The sequence below is a fragment of the Diabrotica undecimpunctata genome, chromosome 3, assembly GCF_040954645.1.
Source record: "Diabrotica undecimpunctata isolate CICGRU chromosome 3, icDiaUnde3, whole genome shotgun sequence".
Taxonomy (NCBI): domain Eukaryota; kingdom Metazoa; phylum Arthropoda; class Insecta; order Coleoptera; family Chrysomelidae; genus Diabrotica; species Diabrotica undecimpunctata.
The window spans coordinates 145,579,126-145,605,916 of NC_092805.1; the positions used below are offsets into that span (position 1 = coordinate 145,579,126).

Sequence of the window (26,791 nt, forward strand, 5' to 3'; positions counted from 1 at the left end):
TATAGCGGATAAAAGCATCTATAAAAAAGATTTGGTTGACATAAAATGGACAAAAACGAAAAAAGATCATTAGACGAATAACAGATACAAGTAAGTACGGGCTCTGATAAAGATATAACTACCAAGGTATTATAGACACAGAAATAAACAAAAATATAAACGGTATCGAAGAGGCAGTGATTCATTATGCGCACAAAAAGAAGACAGCAAATGTTCAGTCAAGATAAATTAAAATTCGAGAGTTATCGCGGCATAAACCTCTTGTGCACAACGTACAAATCTTTTACTTACATATTAAACAGACGACTCCGACAACTAACTAAAAATATTGTCGGGAAATGTCAAACCGGTTTCCGACAAGAAAGATCTACAACTGATTAACTATTCACATTGGAACAAATTCTAAACAAATCGTGGGATTATGACACTAACGTCCACAACATATTCATAGATTTTAAACGCGGCCTACGACTTAATTATTAGACAAAAGTTTTATCAAATACTGCATAGCTTGTACATAACGCAAACATATATCCGACTAGAAAAAAACCAAAATGGGCTCGTCAACAGCAACTACCAGAATACAAAATGAGCTTACTGAGAACTTTTTAATAGTCAAAGCACTGAAGCAATAAAACAGGCTGGCTCTCGAATATGTGATAAGAGAGCTGAATATATAAAGAGGTAATCTCCTAAAAAATAAATCAGTACAGATTGCCGCCTATGCCGATGACATTAGCATTATGTCTCGCAGGACAGAAAAGGCATTGCCAAAAAGAGCCCTAGATAGTAAAAAGACTAAAAGAAAGGCCACTAAAAGGTGGGAGGATGAAGTAACAGCGGACGCACAAAATTTACTAGACGTGAGAACCCGGAGAAGATCGGCACGAGACCAGCAGGGTTGGAGGCATAGTTTGGAGGAGGCCAACGATGATTTAGGCCGTAGCGTCATTGAAAAGAGAGAAATTTTCAGTAACTGCTAATGTATGGTACTGTAATATTTTTAATGTAAGATTCTAACTAGCCTAATTAGGCAACCATGAAATTAATTTAGAAGAAGTTAAGTGTAGATGGAAAACGAATACTATGGCAGATCAAAGAAATTAGTAAAGAGTATCAAGTGTCAGGACAGGTCACGTGGCTCGATTGACAGACAATAGATGGACAAAGCGGATACTGGAATGGAGACCAAGAGATGATGCCTACCGAAGTAGAGGTCGTCCACCAACACGTTGGACTGACGATCTAAAACGTTGTCATAGGAATTGGATGCAAGAGGCACAAGATCGAAATAGATGGAAAATTATGAGGGAGATCTATGTCCAGCAGTGGATAAGAGAAGATTGAATGATGATGATGACCAAGTGTCTGCTATTTTGATTAATTTTACAAAAGAGTTCTAAAATATAAAATGATGAGAAATGCATCAGATAATGGAAAACTCTGATATAAAAAACAGTAATAGTGAGGACATTAAGACATATATATACACCGGTATTTTAGGCGGTACGCCCTTCCGGTAGGGATCTATGGAGGAGTATCACCGAGCCGCAAGCCCTTATCTCTTGCCGTACTGCTCCACCATAGGCCGATCAGACACCAGCATATTCTAGTCTAAGCCGCAGATTCATTTAGAATTTTAAACTGCTGCGTTAGCCTTTTTCTTTTCTGTACACCGAGCTGGGGATCGAACTCACATCCACTGAACCACTCGCAGTGAAGCGAATGAGAACCGGCCGTCCAGCCCACTTGGGTATCTGACGGACATTAAAACATACATAGCATAAACTAAAAGTATAAAATTTATAAATAGACCAATGATTTTGCCATCACTAAGCAACGGAAAATCCAATCAATTGCAATATACAGTCACTCCACTCAATTGTTTTTGACTTCTCCCTATTTGAGGCTAGGACAAAAAAAAATTATATTTTAGTTTATTCAACAGAACTGAAGTTTTGCGTAAAGCCGTCTTATGAATTCGATCTATATATAAAAAGCAGCATAATTTTAGTTTGGCAATTCATTTGTTGGGGAAGCTCAAATTTTGTATTATATTTTTTACCGATCATAGGTCCAATTCGCATTCAATATTTTTGGATCATCAAACTTTTTTAAAAGTTAAAAATAAACAATAAACTTGAATAATAAGCTTCTTGCGTGAAAGGGACGCAAGGTCTTTTCACCCCCAGATAAATATTGTCCTGTCTGACAGATGGTTATCTAAAGGATAGACATTTATTTATAAAATAAAATGTACTCGTTCATTCCCGTCAAATTATCTTGCGGTTACTTATCTGTAGGATAAATTTATATTTCGGAACACACCATTATTTAATTAATTGTCAAAGAAATCACAATCATGTATTAATATTATTTTTGATTATACAATTTGTGGTAGCAGGAATAAATTAAATTATGTAAAGAAAAATTTAATAACGAATAAAAAAAATAATACATGTTTAATGATTTTTCTCAGGCTTTTTCATAACACTTAAATATTATATAAGGATAGCTCAAACATCTTTAACTTTAAAAAGTTCAGTATTTTCTTCATTTAGTAATTTATCTTTAAAATTATCTTAATTTTGATCTCTCGCTAGGTTATACTCGTAGAATGTTGCTGTATATTTAAACGGTTGAATCTTTTTAACTTTACAGCCACTTCCACTGAATGAAATATTACCTAAACCTTCTCTGTCATACATAAAAAGTTATGTTGCACATAACTATAATATGAGAGAGAATGATGAGAGAATTCTCTCTCCTGATGCCAACCATAATGAAGCTTCGCCTTTTTTAAAAATTTTAAACTGTTTGTCCTTATGTACTGTAGTGTAATGTACAATTTTATGTTTATGACATTCTCAACAGATTGTTGGATAGGTCGAAATTGGCGAAATGCCCCTGAAGATGCTCTGGGAAGCAAAAGTTCTTGGGCGAGATTTAATTAATAACCTGTGTTCGATGTTTGCCTTTAATTTGATCAAAGTTCAAATATTATATTCTTATACTAAGTTTATAAACATTAAACATCATACTGATCATACTCTCCGATTTCGTTAAAGCTTTTAATATCCATGTCATTAACCTATACTAACAACAATATTGGGTTAAATTTTGATTTAGTGATAACCTACAACATAATAACGAACTACAATAAACACAATTTATTTTCCAGGTAACTTTTTAATCCAGTACTTTATTTGGCAAATAAATATTTTATATTTTATATGTCAGATAATTTTAATTTATATTATCTGTTAGTTTATCTTTTTAGATTTCTTTCCTAGGTAACGCTAGAATTTTAAATCTATACTCACATAAAACTCTAAATTATTTTTATTTTGTATTAAATCATACCTTAAAAATAATAATATTATTATTAATTAATTGTATTAATATGTAATTAATATTTTTTGTATTATTAGTTAAACGTATCGCTTAAAAATCAAAATATGATTAACTCATAGGTTGAAGTGTAAGTAGTTCAGATTTCTTTGTTCAGTTCTGTTTATATCTAAACTAACATAAAGTTTTACATTATTTTGTATGAAATCATGTCACATCGAAAAGGCAAAAAGTGCATTCTTGACTATGAGCTCTGTGTTTAAGAGCCAAGACCTCACCCTAGAAACAAAAATAAGGCTCCTTAAATGTTACGTGTACTCAGTGCTTTTGTACGGAGTAGAAACAAGGACATTGAAAGCGGAAACTATCAAAACTTCAGGCTTTTGAGCTATGGTTATACAGAAAGATCCTGAAGATACCGTAGACAGACAAAGTCACCAATGAAGAAGTACTGCGGAGATTTGGTGAACATCGTGAAGGGCCGTAAGCTGCAGTATTTGGGACATATAATGAAAAATCAATGCAGATACGAGCTACTTCAATGCATTTTGCAAGGTCAATTGAAGGAAAAAGGGCTCCAGGAAGAAGAAGAATATCCTGGCTTGCTATCCTGAGAACATGATATAGAAAGACCTCAACTCAGTTATTTCGTGTAGCAACCAATAAAGTCATCATAGCCAGGATGATCGCCAACGTTCGGAAAGGACAGACAGCCTAAGAAGAAGAATGAAATCATACCTTAAAATTATTATTAATATTATTTATTAATTAAATTAATATGTAATTAAGAATTAAGAATTCTTAATTACATATTAATTATTCTTAAAAATATCAATTATTCTATAAGTAATTATTCTTAAAAACAAAAGATATCCACAGCATCTTAAGACCAAAGTATACAATCAATGCGTACTCCCTCTTCTCACTTATGGTTCCCAGTGGACATTTACAAAAGCAAACATGGACAAAATCATCAAAACCCAAAGAGCAATGGAAAGACAAATGTTTCACATAAGATTAATGGATAAAAAAAGAAACGAGTGGATAAGAGAGAAAACAAAAGTTAGGGATGTTAGACAAGAAGTTGCAAAATTGAAATGGAGATTTGAAGGGCATAATATAAGACAAAAAGAAGACCGATGGAACAAAATTCTTATAAGTTGGAGACAGTGTGAATAAAAACGAAGGAGAGGAAGGCCCCAAATGAGATGAGCAGATGATATCAAGAAGCACGTGGGCTCTAGGTGAATGACTATAGCGACAGACAGAGAATAATGGAAAAGGATTGGGGAGGCCTATATCCAAAGATGGACCGAATAAGGCTAATTAGATAGATATATAGAATATGTAATTAATATAATATTGTTAATTAAACGTATCTCTGCCTGAGTTGTCTGATGGGTGGATTGAGTAGCTCATCGGATGACACTGCCGGTCCCAAACCCGGATAAAAGATAAAGATGCCCGGATAGATAAAGAATTCATATTGGCTCACAGAACTGAAGATACAGCCTCGGATACCGGACTGAACTATCAGATGATGACACGTTCTATGTCAACGGAAAAACGAATTGGTAAACGAAAACCTAAACAACCCATCACAAGAATCGCGTGCTGGAACATAACGTCGTGGAACGGAAGAGACCAGGAGATTATAATAAAAATGAAGAAACACAATATTGACATTTGCTTAATTTCCGAAACAAAGAAAAACGGCCAAGGAACATCAAAATACGGAGAGTTTACACTCATATGCAGCGGAAAAGCTAAACAAGAAAGAGCACATTCAGGAGTCGGAATTTTGCTGCACGATAAATACACGCAAAGCATCAAAGATATCGAACACATCAACGGTTATTAAGAATCTCTATAAAAATGCGTAACATCACAATACACCTGATAAGCACATATGCCCCAGACATATCTAAGCCCACAGGAGAAACTGAAAATTTCTATCAGCAACTACAAAACACCGTAGATAACAAGATCTTAATGCACGGATCGGAAACTATGTCATACCAGGTATAAAACAAAAGTACAACGAAGAAATAATTAATGAAAACAGCGAAGCACTAATAGACTTTTGCGCTAGAAAGGAAATAAGAATCAACAACACATACTTTTCTCATAAAGACCAACATAAATATACTTTTAACAATAATCGAGGCCAGCGATCAATGATAGATTTTATAATCGCAAATCTAGTGATAACATCGTCCCAAGCACTTGATGTCAGAGCCCTAACATCTGCTAACCTGGGGACCGACCACAACCTTGTTTTATGCAAGATGCTACTAGAACGTCCGCAACGAAACAGAAAACCCCCAATGCCCATCGAAAAACACTATATAGAGTCGCTAGCAACAGAGAGTACAAAACTCCTTTATGAGAACAAGATTACCAGCAAACTAAAACAGATCGAGTTACAACCAGAATGGGAGGTAGAAAATACTTGGCAAAAAATCAGGAAATGCATCATCCAAGCAGAAGAAGAAGCAATTTGAAAGCGAAAAATTTACACGAAGGCGATAAACTACACCAAACCGTGGTTTTGTCAGAAGGTAAAAGAACTCTCTGATTTAAAACGCAAATGCTACCTGAGATATAAAAGCACACAATCGCAAGAAGCTCTCGCAGAATATGTCCAAGTAAGAAAAGAAGTAAATGCAAGAATAAAATCAATCAAAAGAAAACATTGGGCTAAATTCACCAGCGACGTGGACTACGACCTACATTGTGCCCAAAAGAAAGTATGGAAAATGCTTCAGAATAGGAAAAACCCGTTAACGAGTTCGTGCAGACGAAACGATGCTGAAGAAACGCTGACTATAAACGAATACGAAGCAGATATATATGCTACAATCAATGACAAAGAGGTAAAAGTAAAGAATGTGGTACAATCATGTAGGACGAATGGATGAGAATAGACTCCCAAAAATTGCCCTAGAAAACAACCCGCCCGGTTCAAGACCTCCCGGAAGATGGAGAGATAGTTGGCAATCTACCTCCCAGGAAATTAACCAGAGGCAGCTTCAGAATTAAACAGATCAAAAGATCTCCAAGAAGTAGAAGAAGAAGAAGAAGAATTAAACGTATCAATATTAATGAAATGTCAGATGTTGGTAAATCAAATTTCTTTCCTAGCTAGCGCTAGGATTTCAAATTTAAGCTATTTTCTATCATAAAGCTTTAAATTATTTTGTATTAAATTCTACCATAAAAATAGTAAATTATATTAATTTGTAATTAATATAGTATTATGAATTAAATGTATAGTTTCAAGAAGAAAATAGGATTGAAATGTCAAATTTTGGTAGTTCATATTACGTCGCATTAGTCGTTACCTTACTGGACAAACGGTGTGTGTCATCATAGCCTTTAAATATATATATATATATATATATATATATATATATATATATATATATATATATATATATATATATATATATGTTATGATGTGTTGTTTGATTGTATTATGAGCAATGAGTATTTTAAAATAATATGTATATAGGGTTTTTGTCGCGGTTCTCAAAGAATTAGTTTATAAGTATGTTCTTTTAAAATTATCTTTATTACAATTATCAGGAAACAAACATATATATCTAATTCATACAATATTTAAATATAAATTTCAAACAAATTATCTTCAACTGAAGTTCTCATTACAATAATTAAATAATACTAACAAAATTTGGTACCTTTCTGTCACTGAATGCCTAAATGAAATTGTTATCCAAAATAAAGTTTTTAATCTCCACTCAATGTCTCAGTTATCAGCCTCTGGTTATCCTTCTTTTTATGAAATTGTTTTCCAAAATAGACCACAATGTTTCAGTTATCAACTTCCACCATTTCAAATTATTTTTCTTCTTATTTTTTTTTTCTATTAAATTTGCAAATTTACAATCTGCTATTACAAGCTATTAGTAAATATGAGTATTGCAAATACATGAGAGGAGAAATTATCCACTGATAACACTCCCAATACTAACACTAACAAATAAAATTAGTGTATGATTATAATTTGAAACTAGAATTGAAATGGAAATTAAAATTAAAATTAAAATTAGTGAATAAAGTCTGTTGGCCACTGTCTCTTCAATCTTCGTCTGACTTCTGGTTGTAGGTGTAGTTGTCTTGCTTTCTCGTTGGGGTGGGCTGGCAGATGTTCTAAATAATTTCTTGTTAGTCTGCTGATTTCGTCTTCAATGAACCGTATACCAGAGTCATCATGTAGTGTTTTATTACTAACGTACCACGGCGCATTGAAAATCATTCTGAGTATTTTGGATTGGATCCTCTGAATAATTTTGGTATTAGAAGGCTTTGCACAGCATTATTATTTCTTCTTTATTGTGATTGACTTTTACTAATAATAATTTATATATTATTGTTTGTTTGATTTCTTTTCTATCAAAATTTAACAAAAACTTGAATTTTTTTAAAAATTAATTGTGACAGTTCTCTTTTCTCAAAAATTAGTCCCTCACGCTCAAAGTGACAGCGTATTTATAGATATTTCAATGCTCGCGAAAATTCTTGAACGAAAAGAAGATAGATTCTTTCTATTTTGATATATTAGATCTTTTGACGTTTTATTTTTAAACTTCTATTTCTAATTTTTATCGAAATTTAGGCTTTTCAGATCAGAATGAGAACATATATATAAATTAAACATCTTACATTAGTAAATAACATTATTTTAATCCATAATTATTATTTCAAATGTCCACTTTCTGTTCAACTTCACCTGGATTCACTGTCCCATATCACTTTCATTCACAAAATGTCCCAATATAACAAATTTACTCATCTTAATCTGTTTATAACATCATAACTATTAAAATAACCAAATACATTGCAAAATAAGAACTTTTAAACAAACTAATATGCTAATTTTTTTAAGGATGCCCTCATATAAATACTTTTTATAATATTCTCTAGTATAAAACCCATAAATTACTTCTTTAATCGCCATTTAAGTTTATTCTAGGTTTCTAAACATGTTGATTACCTTCCTTTCTCTGATATTTAATATTATCTCAATATATAACAATATATAATTGTATATATATATATATATACATATATATATATATATATATATATATATATATATATATATATATATATATATATATATATCGAATTTACCTACGAGTTCAATACTCACAAATAATTAATTAGTGTTGTCATGCCAGGATAATAAAACAGAGTGAGGTTCACAACAGATTTAATTAATAACTCATTCATATGTTATTTTAAAATCTATTGTATTTAAGCATAACACAAAATTTAAAATGAAACATTTGAAACATAATAATGCAGACCTGAACTGCAAACAAAAGGATTGCAGCATTGGTTGTAACTTAATTTAAAAATTTTATTTAACATTCTGCTATAGTTTGTTCTGCTAACATTTATTTATGTACAAAATTAACTGATGTATTCAATATATACTCAGTAAGGGCGTAAAGTTAGTATGAATTAAATATTTCGCAAAACGAGGATAGTATGAGACAATTTCCAGAATTTTTAACGTTTGGGTATATGATTTATATACTATTTTTTATTATTTTTAAAGGTTAGAAAATTAATAGGTTTCTAAAGGTTAGGAAGTGAATAACTAATACTTGATCTATCAAGAGCAATTTATTTTTAATAGATATACCAGGTTTTGGTACCATGGCCAAGAAATACGAAGTGTTTCACGTGTTTTAAGAAAAAAGAACAAGCGTTGAATAAAACCTAATTAATTACGTACTAAATAATATGTGTGGGTATGTGGTAGGTATATTGACCGCCAATCTATGGTTTCATTCTTCCAATAGACTTTCCTTCCTTTTTTTCTATTTATATTCCTATTATTCTACTTGACTTTGAAATAAGGGTATTGAAGCCCAGGGGTAAAAGTGGGAAACTTTTTTGCATCTTTTTTGACGTTCCAAAATTAATATTTTCGGCAAAATTCAGCTTGGTCTTATGATTTTTAGGGGTTTAGAGGCATTTTCGTCTCTGTCGACTGAAGTACGTAGACTGAAACTACACCCTTTTTGCCGAGATATTGATACACAGTTCTCTGAAGACCAGTTGAAAGGTTGTACGAAGATTTCAGGTTTTCTTCTGTTTTTATGGCTTATATAATTCGGCGGCAAATACTTATTTACCGCATGACTGGTACCAAGGTACGAAGCAGCCATAATTCTATAATAAAACTGCCTAGATCGAAGCCACGATGGAAATCTGATGGTACTGACAACCCCAGTACTCACTGACCAAATTCCAGCCCTAGACTGAATAATTCCTGCTTCCTTCTTCGATGATCTTTTCCCAACAAAAAAAAAATGCCCGTTGTTGATTCAATTTAATTTCGCTTCTTGGCGATTGTAAATGTAAATAAACATCTCATTAGGCTAACCTTTACACTTGTGGTTCACCTCTCCTTATGGCGAACAGCGTTCACTCAAAAATTGTGACAAAACGTCCTTTGACCAATATTGTTAGATCGTCTGTATTTCCAAGGTAGTAAAAACAATTAATAGATAGCCCTATATGTCGTATATCAGCATAGCCCATAGCATTGAAAATAGTAATCCCCCAATACTAGATCAGCAATTTTAATGAACCATTAAAATATATACAGCTGATCCAAAATTTCATAGCCATTCTTAACCTGACTCTGATATTCATGTACTATTATAATAACATAAAATAATATAAAGAGAAAATATTTTCTCGTTATCATGACATGTCTCGTATCGCCACCAAATTATTTTCTAAATGGATTGGTGATACGTTTTAAGCAACTACATCTTGTTTGAAGATTGTTAAAGAGGATATTAAATATATATAAATATATATATATATATATATATATATATATATATATATATATATATATATATAGACTTCTATACAGCACAAAACCTATCTTCCCCCACTACTATATGTAACATAAATGGCCTTAAGTCTTCATAAAGAACATATTAATGACAGCCAACTCCTACGCTACTGCGACGTCAATCACAATATTTTCTTTATAATTTCTTATTCCCATCACCAAACCTTCATGAACTCTTTCTATTCCCACTTTTGCTGTACGAATATGTCCATTCATTTCCATGCATTTCGTACTCAAAGGTCTTCCAAAAATCTTCCTTTTCCTGTTTTTCACACCCTACCAGCTGTGGGGTTTACGTTGGTATTGCTCTTATTCAGTTGGATACAATTGATTTTTAAGTCTTTAGGCAATGAAAACTTTTAATCAGCATGACCAAAACTAATCTCTCTATTTTACCGTTTCAGCGAATTTAATTAAAATACTTTTACTTTACTTTTAATTTTTTAACTTTTAGTTTGATCATTCCTATGCTTCAAAACCTCTTGAATTGATTTTTAAGACTTTCATAAATTTGAGGTTTAAAAATCAACTATTACTTTAATTCTAGATATACGACTTCTCACATTGACCATAGTTATATTATTAAAATTTAAATATTTAATATTATATTTTTAAATCGATCAATTCAATAAACTTTCTGAATATTAGCTATAACTTTAACATTATATAAAAATATAATTTATATTTCTTTTTTTCAGGAGGTATAGACTTAACGAACCGCCACTGGTGGTTGATAGGAACAGTCCTTTTATTAGCAGCTGCTGCGGGAGTTGGTGTTCCCATAGCCTTAAAGATAAGCTCAAGTGCCTCCTTTGAAGAACGTCTAGAGTTTGCAACTAGGTAGGTTTGAAAGTAGGAATTCAAAAATTTTATTTTTATTTTAGTGGCAGCAAGTATGTTCTTGAATAGAATAATGGCGGTATATTTTCTAATATAACTAAAAATATCTGAAACAATATTTTATACATACACACATATGAGTGTGTATTTATAAAGTTAGTTTGATTTAAAAAATAACCCTGTAACCAGAACTGATTAAATAACTATCTAGAAAATATATAAGATTATAGCTGTCGAAAATATGAAAGCTGCACTAAACTCAGTACGTTAATAAATTATGTAATACTATCTGACGATATCTAGTTTAAGAATCCGACGAAAACTATTAAAGCAACAGTTTCTAAAATATAAAGTAAAAAGGAGGAAGAACAGGGCAACCAAAAATTCTATAACACCGTTTATACCGCTTAGAATCATCTAGATAAGGTCGGTTTAAACTGGTATAGTGAATAAAATTGTCTCTCATCTGTCTCACTTCTGTCAGAAGTTAGTTCTTTCTAACTCATACTTTATCTGTCTCTACCATGGTCGCAGATGAGTAAGACGATTTTCATGAAAAGCAAAATGTTAATATTTAGTAAAACAACTAGGTCATAAGTTAAGGAACACGTATTGGTTGTTAGATAGAAACTCCAAACTATCAACTGAAAATATAATATTACTCTACAAATCCATCTTGAAACCAATTTGGACTTATAGATTAGAATTATGGGGAACCGCCGCTCATTCCAATATTGAAATAATACAAAGATTTCAATCCAAAATATTAAAAACAATTACACCAGGAGTTTCAAGGCTAATAACCAATAAAGTCACCCATCCAGACTCCGGACTAACCAGGGATCCAGTCTTGGGCCCGACGCTATGGAACCTGGTATATGACGGGGTTATGCACTGTGAATATTCGTATTCGCAGATGACCTCGCTGTACTGATAGTGGCCCGGGATGAGCCAGATTTCAAATACCGGGTTCGGAACGCAGGCCTCGTCGTAAAGAAATGGATGACGCAGCACGGACTGAAACTTGCGGCAGAGAAAACCGAAGCCGTCATTATAAAGGGGACAAGGAACAGGCAAAGTGTTGAATTGCAATGTGCTGGAGCATATCTAACACCCAAGAAACAAGTAAAGTACCTAGAAGTGACATTGCACCAGAATGGAAAATGGGGGGAGCACGTACGGGAGGTGGTCCGGAAGGCTGCGAATAGTGCGGCTGTGTTGGGGAGGGCCCAATCCCAACATTGGGGGACCCAAATCCGAAAGGAGGGTCTTACAAGCTGTATAGTCGATCGTCCTCTACGAGGCACCAGTCTGGAGAAAGGCGGTAGATATAACGGCCTATAGGAGGCTCATGACACAAGTGGACAGAACAAGTCTGTTGCGAGTGGCATGCGCCTACAGGACTGTGTCTGCGGTAGCCTTGTGGACAATTACTGGATGTGTTGCTTGTTTTGACGATGGAAAGAAAAGAGCTCTATGAAAGAAGAGGCCCAAACCTTACTGTGGCCGAGAGAAGACAGAAAAGAAAAAGGTCAATTGAAAGATGGCAAGAAGAATGGAACAACACGGAGGATATGGTACTGTGAAATGCTAATTCCGAACATAAGAGATTGCGTGGACTGTGGCCACAGGCAACTGGATTATTTCCTGACGCAGGTGCTCACAGGACTCGAGTGTTTTAGGGCCTACATCTCTAAGTTCGGAAAGGCTGACAAAGATGAATACTTATACTGTGGGTACTGTGACACATACAATATTAGATTGCAGCCGATGAATAGTAGAAAAGACCAGAATGGAGAGAGAGACAAATGTGAATTTTGTTACAGTGAGAGAAATGATTGAGAGAATGATTGAAAATAAATCAGGTTGAACTAACATACACAGCTATATCCGTGCAGTGACCAAAAAAGGAAGAGGAAGAAAGACAGCTGGACTAACGGCAAGGGTAAGAGTAAAAGATGCTGGAAGTTGAAACTAGAAAAGTGGGTCACACTGTATGCATTAGATAGCCGTGAGTCAGACTGTGGAGAAGGAGGAAATGCCCGTCTGGAAATGATGCCGTACTAGGAGCGATGAGGGTCTTTTACGCGCTACCTGGAACGAGACAGCGAGCCTTCTTGCTGATGAATGGAGTGTGAATGTGTATGAATGGAGAATGAATGAATGAAGGTAGTGCTTCGGAAGTGATGCCGGCCTTACAGCGGCCATTCCGCTTCCGGATCGCTGGATGACAGAGGATGGTCTGGTTTAGCAGGTAGGCGTTCGGCGTAGACTCGGCGATGAGAGGGCATTTTAAAATACCTCAGGAACTATCACCGGGAGTACGAAGAACGAATCCTGCACCAAGGTAAGTCAGGCGGCATCTGGACTGAGATGTCTTTTAAAGATTCCAGACCCCCCCCCCTCTATAAAGACGAAAAAAAAAGACTCCGGACTAACATACATCAAAGATGATACCAAAAATTGCGTGAAAAAACATACAGAGACTTAAAGTGCATCCGAATGTGTTCGCAAAAAGTTTAGTGAATAAATCGCATACAGTTCAAAGGTTAAAATGAAAAGTTCCGTTAGAATTAAATGATTAATACTAAATGTATATGTATTGTTATGTATAAATAATAGTTTTTATAATACTTTAATTGTCAGTACTATTACTTCTTGTAAATAAAGTGGGGTTAATAAAAAAAATAACGGCATGCTTCGTTGTATCAAATTGATTTGCTAATTTAGACACTTTTTTATTTATTTTAGTATTTCTTGAATTTAATAACTAGACTTTCTTTGGTATTTTTTATTCCAATTACGTATATGTTTACATGCACTTTATTGTTATTTATAATATTAAACTACCCGAACATGTTTGTTTACAAACAACTGTCCGGAAAGAATGGCTGGCGCTATTTTATGATAAAAAGTCGTATTGATGATTCAAATACATTTTTAGTGTTTTGTGGTGGGTGTAGAAAAGTTTCTCGGTTCGTTACGTATGATATCATTGGAAAGGAGGGAGGGTAGCAAATATGTTAACACAGAAAAAACAAACATGGCAATATTGCCAAAAGGGCAATATATAATATATCTCCGTTGTTATTGGAGTGTGTGATGTGATAGATGAAAGGTGAGGAAATAAAACAGCATATTCATTATTATTAAAGGTGTAGCAATATACGAGATACCACAAGACACTATGGATGATAATAGGCACACTATAAGGTAAATTTGCTTTATTGACCTGAAGTACAAAATAAACAACTATCCAAATCCTAGCATGTGACACATCAAATAAAACGACGTATAGTAGAGATAATATATATAGGTCGGTAAAGGTCGGATGTGTTTCAATATTTTTCTCTTGTTCTCTTTGTTCTTTTCTATTACTTAAATTATATTTCTGTTAATACAATAAATTAATTAGATTTAAACGAGCAATTAAATGTTATTTATTGCATAAGTAACCACACTCTTTACTGAATAACTTTGTCTTTTAATAGTTATTTAAAATTTTAAGCTGAAATATTATTTAGTTTTTAACTTACGCATTTTCTCTATAAATTTTATTAAAAATAATTGTACCATTGCGAGAAATTTTACATATATTTGTGGTCTAATATTTTTCATAATTTTAATTACTTGTAGTTTTTTTTTTGTCTATAATCTATATCTATTCAAACTATAATTTAGCATTTGGTCTTTTTATTTTTTATTTTTCAGGTTACTGCAAGAAGTGCCTCTAATAGACGGACATAACGATCTTCCTTGGAATATTAGGAAGTTTCTTCACAACAAATTAAAGAACTTTAAATTTAATGAAGATTTAAGGAATGTATCGCCATGGTCGACCAGTGCATGGAGTCATACAGATCTAGTGAGGTTAGAACAAGGTCACGTCGCAGCTCAGGTGAGTTTTCTAAAATGTTCGTGCGGGCATGTTTAACTTTAAAAATATTTTATACGGAATTAAACCACAATTGATTGTAATGAGAATTATATTTTACATTTGCTTTTACGTTTATACGGAAATAGTTCAAAATATTCTGAAATATAGTTATAATTAATCTTAACCTGTAAATGTATATAATTGGGGGTGGATGGTAATACTAATTTGACTTTAGACTTTTGTCAGCCCTGATCTTATAGGCATTATCCATATCATAAGGTGAAATTATGATATCTGTGCTTGTTGTAGATAAAGTATTTCTGACCTACTATTAACTCAGTGTTGGTATATTAGTATTGCTTACTTTATTTTGTACAATTGGTAACTAAATCTTACTCCTGAATGAAATAGCTCCTAGTGGTAACGAAAGAACTAGACTAGATAAAGGCCACGAGAAAGATAAAATGATGATTATTGCAAAGTAAAGAATGTAAAAAAATGTGAAAGAATGCATGTGGAGAATTAACTAAAATCTAATAAAAAAAAAATTTTCTCTTTCTTTTTTTTTGTCAAATGAACCAAATACTGAAAAATGAGGTTTACCTTTGAATGACTTTGTGTATGACTGTTATGACATTCCTGACACAAAGATCCCAACGTTTGTGTAATAGAAGCATTTAAAAACATGTGCCTGCTGCAAGTTGTCGGTCCATCGTTTTCGTGGTCTTCCTACTAATCGTCTTTCTATTGGAGAATCGTCTATTGACGTCTTGACTACTCTATTTGTTGTGATTTAGCTTATATGATCAGTCTATTCTACTCTTCTTTTCTACCCAGTGCTTGATGTTCTCCACCTTGCATTTATGTCGTATATCTGTACTTCTAGCTCTGTTCCATAGAATTTTACCATCAATTTGTCAAAGTGTTTTTATCTCTGCTGTTTCTAACAGTTTTTTGTCACGTAAGTTGTTATTGGTCTGATGACTGTTTTGTAAATTCTGCCTTTCATTTTTTTTTGTTATTTTTAATTTTCCATATCGGTACAGTCAGGCAACCTACGGCTCTATTTACTTGATCTCCCACTTCTGTTTCGAGCTTTCCTTAGCTCGATAATATGATGCCTAGATATTTAAAATATATCACTTGTTCTATTATCTGACCGTCTAGCTCCAATTTATATTTTAGTAAATTTGATGTTTTGTCTTTTTTGGGGAAATTAACATTTCTGACAGCTATAATAAATTGGTGCAACATACGTTGTAAATCATCTTTACTTTAATATAGTAGTATTGCATCGTCTGTATAACAGAAAATTTTAAGTAGTTTTTCTTCTTTGGTTTCCTTTTTAGTTCTTACTTTTTTTTTTCGTCCATAATAAGGTTGAACAATATAGGACTGCGTCCTTAAATTTGACCAGATCGACTGCCGTCTTAAGATCTTCAGATTTTCAAAGTTCGATTTGTCTCCCTTTTTGAAGAGTGGTATTAGGATACTTGATGTCGATTCTTAAGGAATTCTGTTTCGTTCTATTATTTTTTGGATTAGTTTTAATAGTTGTTTTTTTTTTAGATCTGGTTAGATCTGGTCCTCCATAATTTCTTTCGGTATTCTATCCTCTCCTGGTAATTTTATATTTTTTATGTTCCTTAATGCTTTCTTTACCTCTTCCTCCTCAATATTTATTTCTTTGTTTGTCGTCACCTATGATGTTAGTGAATCATTATTATCACTTTAAGCCAATAGGGAACAAAACTAGGCTGTCCATGTTTCCTTTTGAATGTTTTTCGTTTTTATTAGTTAGTTCATCTCGTTTCTTTTTCCTCTGACTATTCTTCATATTTCTTTTTGTGTTCCGTAGAAGTCTTTCATTTGTTTTGAGAAACTCCACCGTATTCTATTTTTTTTGTCTAACCAAAGTATTCGGTTCATTTCTGACTCGTTTATAGTAATTTTATGCCTATTTTGGCTCTATATTGTAAAAAGGCTTTCTTCTTTTCTTCACATTTTGTCTTTAGTTCCTCTCTAAACCATGAGATTTTTTTTTTGATATGTTAGTGTTTGTTATTTTCCTCTCTCCAAGTAATTTTGTTGCTGCGTTAATTATTTCAGATTGCATATTTCTTCGATGTTATCGTTTTCTAATAATATTTTATTCCCGGTGTTCTTATTTATTTTCTTTTTTTGTACAAGTATTCCGTGGATTCCGTATTAATTTCTTCGAGTTTGATTTTTGTTTATATTGGCACGTTGTCTTGAGTGTAAAGTATTTCAGGATGATTTTTATTTTACATAATATTAGGTTATGGTTGTAGGCTACATCTGCTGAGTTGAGGCATCTCACGACGATTATTTTTGATGGATGTATATCTCTGTTGGTTATAACATAACCTATCATAGATCTTTTCACGGGTTTTATTGAATGTATGTTTGTGTTGGTATTTGTGGTCAAAAAATGTATTTTTTTTTGTTGTTTACTCCAAGTTTGTTATTCGCGCAGAAAATTTATCATCAGTTCTCCATTTTCGTTTTTAACATTCTCGTTATGCTTTCGCTTAATTCTGGGTATTACTTAATTGCTTCTTTGAGCATTTGTTGCAATTCGTTGAAACGTATTTCAGATAATCTCATTGTCTTTAAATTTTTTGTTTTTTTTTAAGAAACTAAAGAAAATATTATTTATATTATGTTGGATTTCGTTTATATAAATAGAAGAAGTGATAAAAATAACAAAGAAACATAAAGCAATAATAATTATGGGTGACTATAACGCTAAAGTTAGACAGAAGATGACGCAGGGCATCACCGGAAAGTTTGGCTTGGGAGATAGAAATCAAAGAGGTGAACGTCTAATAGAATTCTGCCAAAAAAATGACTTCGCCATTACAAATACCTGGTTTCAACTCTTCCAGAAAGGCGTCTCTACACGTGGAAATCCCCTCAAGATGGACATCAAGGCAGAATAGTACGGAACCAAATAGACTACATCCTAATAAACCACCAATTTCGAAACGATATTAAAGATGTAAAAACTTACCCCGGCGCTGACATAAACTCAAATCACATTTTACTCTGCTCCAAAATACAAATTAAATTAAAGAAATTAACAAAGCCAACTAAGCCTTGTAAGATATATCTCGACCCCCTGAAAAACCCTCAAACGCGCGAACACATATCACAGCAGATAAATAGTAAAATACACAACAGTAGAATATCAAATATACCAAACGAAAACAGAACCATTAACGAATGCTGGTATGATATTCAAAACTCGATTTTAGAGAACGTCCAAGAGTCTTTGAAAACATCTACCATGTTGGCAAAAAATGAGTGGATGACACAAGAAATTCTAGACCTGATGGAAGTTCGACGACAACACAAAAATAGAAATATTATCGAATACCGTGAAATCAATAAACGCATAAAAAGGAAAATTGAGCAAGCCAAAGAATCCTGGCTTGAGAAATTATGTAAAGAAATAGAAGACCTCCAAAAAAAGCATAACAGTTTCAACCTCCACAAGAAACTTAAATATACTGCCGGAATTAGAAAACAGAAAAATGCTCACATACTTAAAAGCGCGGACGGATAAATTTATGATCACGAACAACAGTCCAAAGAATGGGAGAGATACATCACTGACCTTTTTGACGATGCTTCTAGAGAAAATGCTCCAAATACTGCCTGTGACAACCAGTTAGACAGAGGTCCCAGTATACTGAATTCGGAAGTCAAAAAGGCAATACAGCAAGCCAAAAACAATAAAGCACCTGGACCAGATCAAATCCCTGCTGAGCTACTTAAACTTTTTAATGAGGAAAGCATTGCCTGCTTAACCACTTTCTTCAACAAAATTTACAACGAAGGAAAAATACCAGATGGTTGGTTAGACTCACTGTTTATAACATTACCAAAGAAAAGCAGGATAACCAAATGCAGCGATTTTAGACTAATCAGTTTGATGAGTCACACACTGAAGATACTCTTACGAATTATACAAAACCGAATATTCCTTCTATGCGAAAGTAGGATGGGTAATAAGCAATTTGGATTTAGAAACGGTCTAGGAACTAGAGAGGCACTATTCTGTATGCGCGTTCTATTACAAAAAAGTTGTGAAGTCCGAAAGAATGTTTATGTTTGTTTCATCGACTTCGAGAAGGCGTTCGACAGAGTACAACACGATACACTTTTCGATTGCCTACGGGCAGCAGGACTTGACTACTATAATATAAGACTGCTGAAATACTTATATTACAATCAAGTAGCCTCTATCCAAATTGAAGACAGTCCGACTGAAAAAATATCCATCAAACGTGGAGTACGGCAGGGTTGTGTTTTGTCACCCACTCTTTTTAATCTGTACTCTGAAGAAATCTTTAGGGAGGCTTTGGATGACAGACAAGAGGGGGTAAGGCTAGGTGGAGAAGTAATCAACAATATTAGATACGCTGACGATACAGCCATTCTTGCAGAAAATTTACAAGATCTTCAAACATTACTAAATCTAGTCAGTGAAGCAAGTTATCGGAGAGGCCTAAAAATTAACATTTAAAGACAAATGAATGGCAGTTGGAAAGATCAATATAGATTAAGGTCTGATTTCTCTTAATGGAGAGGAGATCGAAAGGGTAAATCATTTCAAATACCTTGGCAGCTGGTTAGATGTAAATTGTGACTCTGATGAAAAGATAATAACCAGGATCGAAATATCACGTAAGGATTTTATGACCTGGAAACCAGTTTTATGCAACAGAAACCTGTCGATGAATATTCGTAAGAAGGTCCTGAAATGTTATGTGTGGTCCATCCTATTGTATGGTTGTGAGACATGGACGTTAAAAACCACAATGCTAAACAAGTTAGAAGCATTCGAATTGTGGTGCTATAGACTAATCCTGAAGATATCGTGGGTTTCGCACACTTCCAATAAAGATGTTCTTCAAATGATCAATTCAGAAAGTCTGCTCATAAACACCATAAAGAGGAGAAAAACAGAATACTTCGGCCATATAATTAGAGAACCTAAATACCATCTACTTCGCCTTATAATACAAGGAAAAGTGGAAGGAAAGAGATGGATTGGTCGAAGGAAACTTTCATGGCTGCGTAATATTAGACAATGGTGTGGTTCCACAGTAGAAGAATTATTTCGCGCAGCAGCCGACAGAGAAAGGTTTCAGGAAATTGTAAACATGATGACGGCCAACGTCTGAATACGGACACGGCACCCAAAGAAGAAGAAGAGGGATTTCGTTTTAAATTTGTTATGTGAAGGTAAACATCCAAAAGACGGAAGGCAAGATTTAAATTTCCATTTTTTTAATTAAGACTATGTCCTACTACTATATTATGTATACTATACAGTATATAATTCGAACCGATTCCTACATCCTGTATGCGATACCGATCTCAATTGCATATACATATGATCTCTAACTGAATAAATGTCCTTAAAAGATTTTAAAATAAAAAAGGTACATTGGTTATAATTTTCCAATACGTTTAAGTGTTAACAATAAAAGACCAATTACAAACAAGTTGTCTGTATAGATTGTTACTCATTATATACACATGTACATTTAAAGGACTCTAAGCAGAATATTGAAGCGTTGGAGAGGAAGAGAGTGATTTAAGGTTATTGCCTAATTCGGCACCAGCACCAGATATAGCTCCATCGTTACTTCATTAAAGTGTGTATTCGACAATTAAGAGAGGGAGACAGAAAGGAACAGCTAAAAGGGGGTTTAGAGGGTTGTTAACTTCGAGGAGACACCTGCCGATTTTGTTGCGTGATATCATCGCAATTTTGGGGTTGTTCCGTGTGCTTTTGATAGATATTCTCTGCGTGTAGGTATTTTGTATACGCGAAAGTTTTGATGGAGTTCGTGAGATTTTAGAAACTGGAATAAATTAAACACTAGTCCTAAAAGGGTTACACTACCATGAAATTGGTTATTTAGTTTGACAGATAAACTCCAAATTTAAAGCCCTGCTAAAGTTAGCTAAGCAAATCGATAGGTGTTGAATACAATGACTAAAAATTCTAACCTAAATTATAATATTAAATAAAAGTTAATACGTATGCATTAAAACGCGTATGATGGTTGATAGATTAAAAAATAAAAAAAGCAAATAGTAAATATAAAACAAATGTCTTTATTTATCTGTATATTTATTTCAGAACTGAAACAAAGCGTTAACTAAAACAATTCATGCATTTTTTAAATTTTATAAAATTAAACAACTTCTGGTATAAAATAAACGAAAGTATTTTATTTTAAAGGATAAGGAAAAAACGATAAATAATTTATAAAATATGCTAACAATCTTAAAGCCTAATCGTAATTTTTTTAATAAGAATTATTCCTTAAACTACGTCTTTAAGAAACATCTTTTTTTTATAAAATTTCCTAAAATTGTTGACTGTCGTCAACATGTCATTCGACGAATCATTCCAAATACAGAATTAAAACCTATTAATACCTATTGAGCTCCAAAATGTTTTTGGTGGGTTTATGCCAACTTTGATAAATAGATTTGAATGAAAACTGAAATTAAAGTGTTTTTGTAACTAAAGGGAAGAAAAAGCAATGGTTTTTTAACCTAACTTTGAAACATCCTGTAGAATAATTCCGTTAGTGGATTTTCGTAAAACCTTGTTTTTCAGTTGCAACCATGTCTTTTAAGTATTATTTTTTTTGTTTCATGTGAAAATATAAATTGGTTTATTTTAGGAGCGAAATGACGTTGCCATTGCCACCCACGATTTACAATTTTTGCTGTTATTAGCATTAACTTTTGTATTAAATTGTAATACGACGATGGGGGCTTTGGTGACAGATATCGAAGGAATGCCATATCAGTGCTGAGAAGCACTGTATTTAAATAACGAATAAAAGCATCGACATGATCTTGGTTTTAATGAACAATGAAAACAATAACAAAAAATAATAGAAACAACTTTAATGTAACTTAACCTAAGTACGCAAATAACAAAGAAGAACTACTTAAAAATATCTTAATACTTTGTATTGCCTTCTCTAGCCTCTATAACTACCTGTACACGTCTGTACACTTAATTGGGGCTGGTGCGACTTCGCGACCTCTAATATTTCTACCAAGCATGTTCCAAACGTGCTCTATTGTGACTTGACATATATTGCAGAGTGGGGTCGCTTATTATCTTGCAGTAATAGAAATTCATCGTTGATATATTGAAAAAAGGGTCTTAGGTGATTCGCTCAAATTTCGTCAATATACCGGTGTGCAGTCAACAAACCCTCAATAAATACCAATTTAGTGTGCGCCTCTCGGAATATTCCTTCCCACACTATCACCAAACTCTCTCCATGGCTAACGTGGGGACCGAAAGCGCACTCCGCAAATCTCTCTCCAGTTCGACGCCATACTCGTTCTCTCCTATCTGATGAGCGAAGACACTATCTCGACTCATCCGTAAAAAGAACATTACTTCATTATCCTAAATTCTAATGTAAATGTTCCCTGAAAAATTTTAGTCTAACTACTCTGCGCCGTGGAAGTAATTTGGGCCCAGTTGGTGGTCTGTAACTTTGCAAACGAAATGTGTGTAATCTTCGATGAACTGTAAATAGACTTATATTATTGCCTCAAACCACTTGAAGCTGATTTCTTGTTTGTATCACTGTTAAATGACGATCCCGCAAAACGTTAACTCGTATAAAACGATGATCTTAAGCGGTAGTTTTGTGCTTCCTGCCACTTCAAGCTTTACGCTTGTTTTTTTAAGTTCGTATAAAACTTTCCACTACACTTTGGATGGTAGAGCGATGAGTGTGTAGTACTCTAGCCACATATTCATAATTTCGCCCATCGCGAATCAGAGCAACGGCTTTCGCACAATATTCGACACTCAAAACCATGACCAATCATAGTTAAACAAAATATAAGTGTCAATATGACATAATGATAACAGTCACCAAAGCCACTCCGTCGTATTACAAAATAACTCCAAAATAATCCTAATTAAAAAAGTCCTACATTGTGGGTGGTAAATTCATTTGGCTCTAAAAAATGAACCAAGGCATATTTTGACATGAAATAGAAAGCACAATGTTTAAAAGACATGGTTGCTAAAAAGAAATAAGGTTTTACGAAAATTCGCAAAAGGAATTATTCTACACGATGTTTCAAAGTTTGAAAAACCACGTTTTAATAATTAACCCCGTACAATAAGTCAAATATAAAATTTTTCAAAAAACTGACTATACCAAATTAAAATTTATAAACTTATATACAGTGTGCTGAGAAAAAAATAGGACAAAAAAATACAAAATTTAACTACTTTGAATTTGACCAAAATTTTTCCCGTTGCGTTTTTTTTGCATCTGAGTGTATTTCGTTTATCATTTTTTTGTTCATCATTTTAGAAATTAGTGGTTCAAAAACTTTTAAATGAGCTAATTATACTTTCAAATAAAAAGTTGAAGCTATTGTGGCTTGAAGAGAGACTATACAACTCAATCAGTAGAGTTCGAAACTTTGATGTTATAGTTTACTGTGATTAGATAGATTATGTACTAATTATCCCAGGGCCAGCGCAGCGCACGGTATATGAAATATAATGTATTGTACACATCGAGATACCTCAAATAACTGTAGTTCATGCGAGAAATCTGCAAACTAATTTAATTACTGAAGTTATTTATACTCTATTTCTAATATTAATTTAAATAATAAAATAAACAAATTTTTTATACAATACCACTTAAATACTTTAATTTTAAATTTTGTAATCCAAAGAAATACAAGTAATAAATAAAAATTCTAATGCAGAGAAAACTTTATGAGCAGTATATAAAGAAAAAACATTTACAATCACCTAAGTGAACAAGAGGCTTCTTTTTAGGCTTTTCCGCCATGTCCGGTCAAACGGGAAAATACAACTAAAAGAGGACCCCGAAAAAAACGTGTCTTCTAATAAAAGTAAATGATTGTTTGACGCTCCTTCTGGGAGAGTTTTATATGTTTTCAAGTCGCTTTATACGTCCTTCCGCCTTCTTAAGAAATTCTGTGCAGACTAAACAAAATGAAATTATTCTAAATAAAGGAAAAACAAAAAACGATAAGGGGGGATAAAAGTTTGTTTTCGGAGATTTTCTGCTTGGATTTTAAAGATTCTTCAACGAGAAAAAGTCATAAATTGTATACTGATTTTATTACGATAAGTTCTGTAAGGGACGGTATTTTTAGATTAAGATGAATGGATTATTTGTTTTTGTTAAAAAAGGCTTTTTATTTATCAGAAAATATATGCCTGATTACTTTCATTTTTTCATCAGGTTTCTTGTAGCTAAAGTACGGAAATTACTTGATACAAAAATGCTTTTAATTTACGTGTTATGAATTAATGTCTACGGTAAACTATTTTATACGGGTAAATCACCGCTGAAGTTTTCTTATTGCTAAACGTTAACAAATTTTAAATTTTGTCTATTCTATGAGGTAAAATTTTATGCCTAATTTGCCTATTTGTCTAATAATATTCAATTTTAGCTCGAAGCTGTTTATTGACATGGGAATTTCTATTAATCTATGTAACATGTTATGATAGGCTAAAAATTGGTTATGTTGTGTCATATGTATGTGTATGTGCCACTTCTCTTCTTTAGATGCAAATCCACTAATGGATGTTAGCGATCACATTTTCCATTAATTCTCTATTTCTTGCAATATGTATCAGAGACTGTATGTATGTCGTTAATCCCTGTCCATTGCCTTATGTTTCAGAGCCAGGACATTTTCTGGCATCCCATTCCTCTCTTGCCTTCAATTTTACCCTCGATTATAAGTTGGAGGAACTGGTATTTTTCATTTCGCATGATGTGACCTAGATACGCCGTTTTCCTTTTCTTGATGGTTTCGAAAAGTTGGCGTTCTTGGTTTATTCTTTTAAGGACATCTATATTTGTGATTTTCGCTGTCCATGGTATTTTTAGGATACGGCGATAGAGCCACATTTCGAAAGCTTCTAATCTGTTTATATCCGTCGTTTTGAGTGTCCAGCCCTCTACGCCATATAGCAGCACTGACCACACGTAGCACTTAGTAAACCTTAGTCTCAGTTGAAGATCGAACTCTGAACAAGTCAGTACCTTCTTGAATTTTACGAAAGCTTGTCGAGCTTGCTCAATGCGACATTTTACTTCCCTGTCCGATGCCCAGTCTTCAAAAAGCCACGATCCCAGGTATTTAAATTTACTCACTCTGTGAGCCACAGCATGTTACATAGATTAATAAAAATTCCCATGTCAAGAAACAACTTCGATATAGAATTAAATATCATTAAGCAAATAGCAGTAAACAATGGGTACAACTAACCAATAATAAATAAAATTTTAGATCAAAAACTGCATAGCACAGCCCTGAAATTAGTATTTCAACCACCAGAGAAAAAACCCAGTACCCTCTGCGTGATTACATATATAGGCAATATACAGTACGTTCAGTTTTGGATTGGATATGGCTACATAAATATAACTACATAAAGCGCTAAAATCGGCAACATTGCCTCGTACGAGGTAAATTCTCCGATCCCCTCCGACACCTAGATTTCTAGACAGAAAACGAGAAAACCATTTAGTAACACATAACAATGAATGGGATTTGCATCTCCGTCCGTAGATTTTTCTTTTCCTTGCGTATTGTTGCCGAGAGGGGGCGTTTGGGCCTGCAGGACCCATCGCCGGCTCTGCGGACTTCTTCCTGTCCTCGGAATTAGACCGGGTGTTGACCATCTTTGCTTGTCACTGATAAAATGGTTTAATACTTCTACTGGTATAAAATAACGGTTACCGTGACAAGTATCTGTTATAGGTAACAGTTCCAAGGAGCAGTTACAAAATAACAGATCAAAAATAGAAAACAGAACAGGTAAAAATGATCTAAGTATTCCTTGACTTACGGAAGGAATAACTTAGTAAACAATTAAATTAAATGGTATAAAAATATAATGCAAAGAAAAAAATGTTTCTAAGTGTTTCTTGACTTACGGAAGAAACAACTTAGGACAGAAATATAGATAAATGAAATATGTAAATGTGAGAGTAAAATATGGAAATATTTCTAAGTGTTTCTTAACTTACGGAAGAAACGACTTAGAGTGGAAAAATAAAATACTCAAAATATAAAACGAGAAATGCAAAAATGAAACAGATTATAGAAATATGTCTAAGTGTTTCTTGACTTACGGAAGAAACAACTTAGAATAGAAAATAAACAAGAGAATCAAATATGGAAAAGATGTGAAAATATTGCTAAGTGTTTCTTGACTTACGGAAGAAACAACTTAGCATTAAATAGAAAATGAAAGAAACAAATGTATTAAGTATTTTCTTAACTTAAGAAAAATATCTTAGATAAAATATCGGAAATGCAACAATGATTATGAAAATATTTCTAAGAGTTCTTTGACTTACCGGAAAAGAACGGCTTAGACAAACAATTAAAATAACAAGTCAAATATTCAGAGAAATATTTCTAAGAGTTCTTTGACTTACCGGAAAGAACTACTTAGACAAAGTACAAATCAAAATATAAAATAGAAAAAGCAAGATAAATATTTCTAAGTGTTCTTAACTTACGGAAGAACAACTTAGACACAAGAAAAATAAACAATCAAAATAACCAATTAAAATATCAAACAATCAGTATATGAACAAACATAGATCAAAGTAATATTCTAACCTGAAAAGGTCTGAATATACAATAATGCTAAAATAAAAATGGTATATAAGAAATCAGAAATAAAACAATAACTTAGTAGGAACAATAATAGCACC

The 26,791-nt window shown here is 33.2% G+C and overlaps 1 protein-coding gene across 1 annotated transcript in view; it reads left to right on the forward strand.

Annotated features, from left to right (window-relative positions):
• The window catches only part of LOC140436080 (uncharacterized), a 1,443,853-nt gene that overhangs the window by 943,077 nt on the left and 473,985 nt on the right, over window positions 1-26,791 (forward strand). Inside the window, exons 7-8 of the mRNA XM_072524787.1 lie at window positions 10,957-11,095; window positions 14,807-14,993. Of these exons, the coding sequence (XP_072380888.1) occupies window positions 10,957-11,095; window positions 14,807-14,993 (326 nt within the window). The remainder of the gene's footprint in view (window positions 1-10,956; window positions 11,096-14,806; window positions 14,994-26,791) is intronic.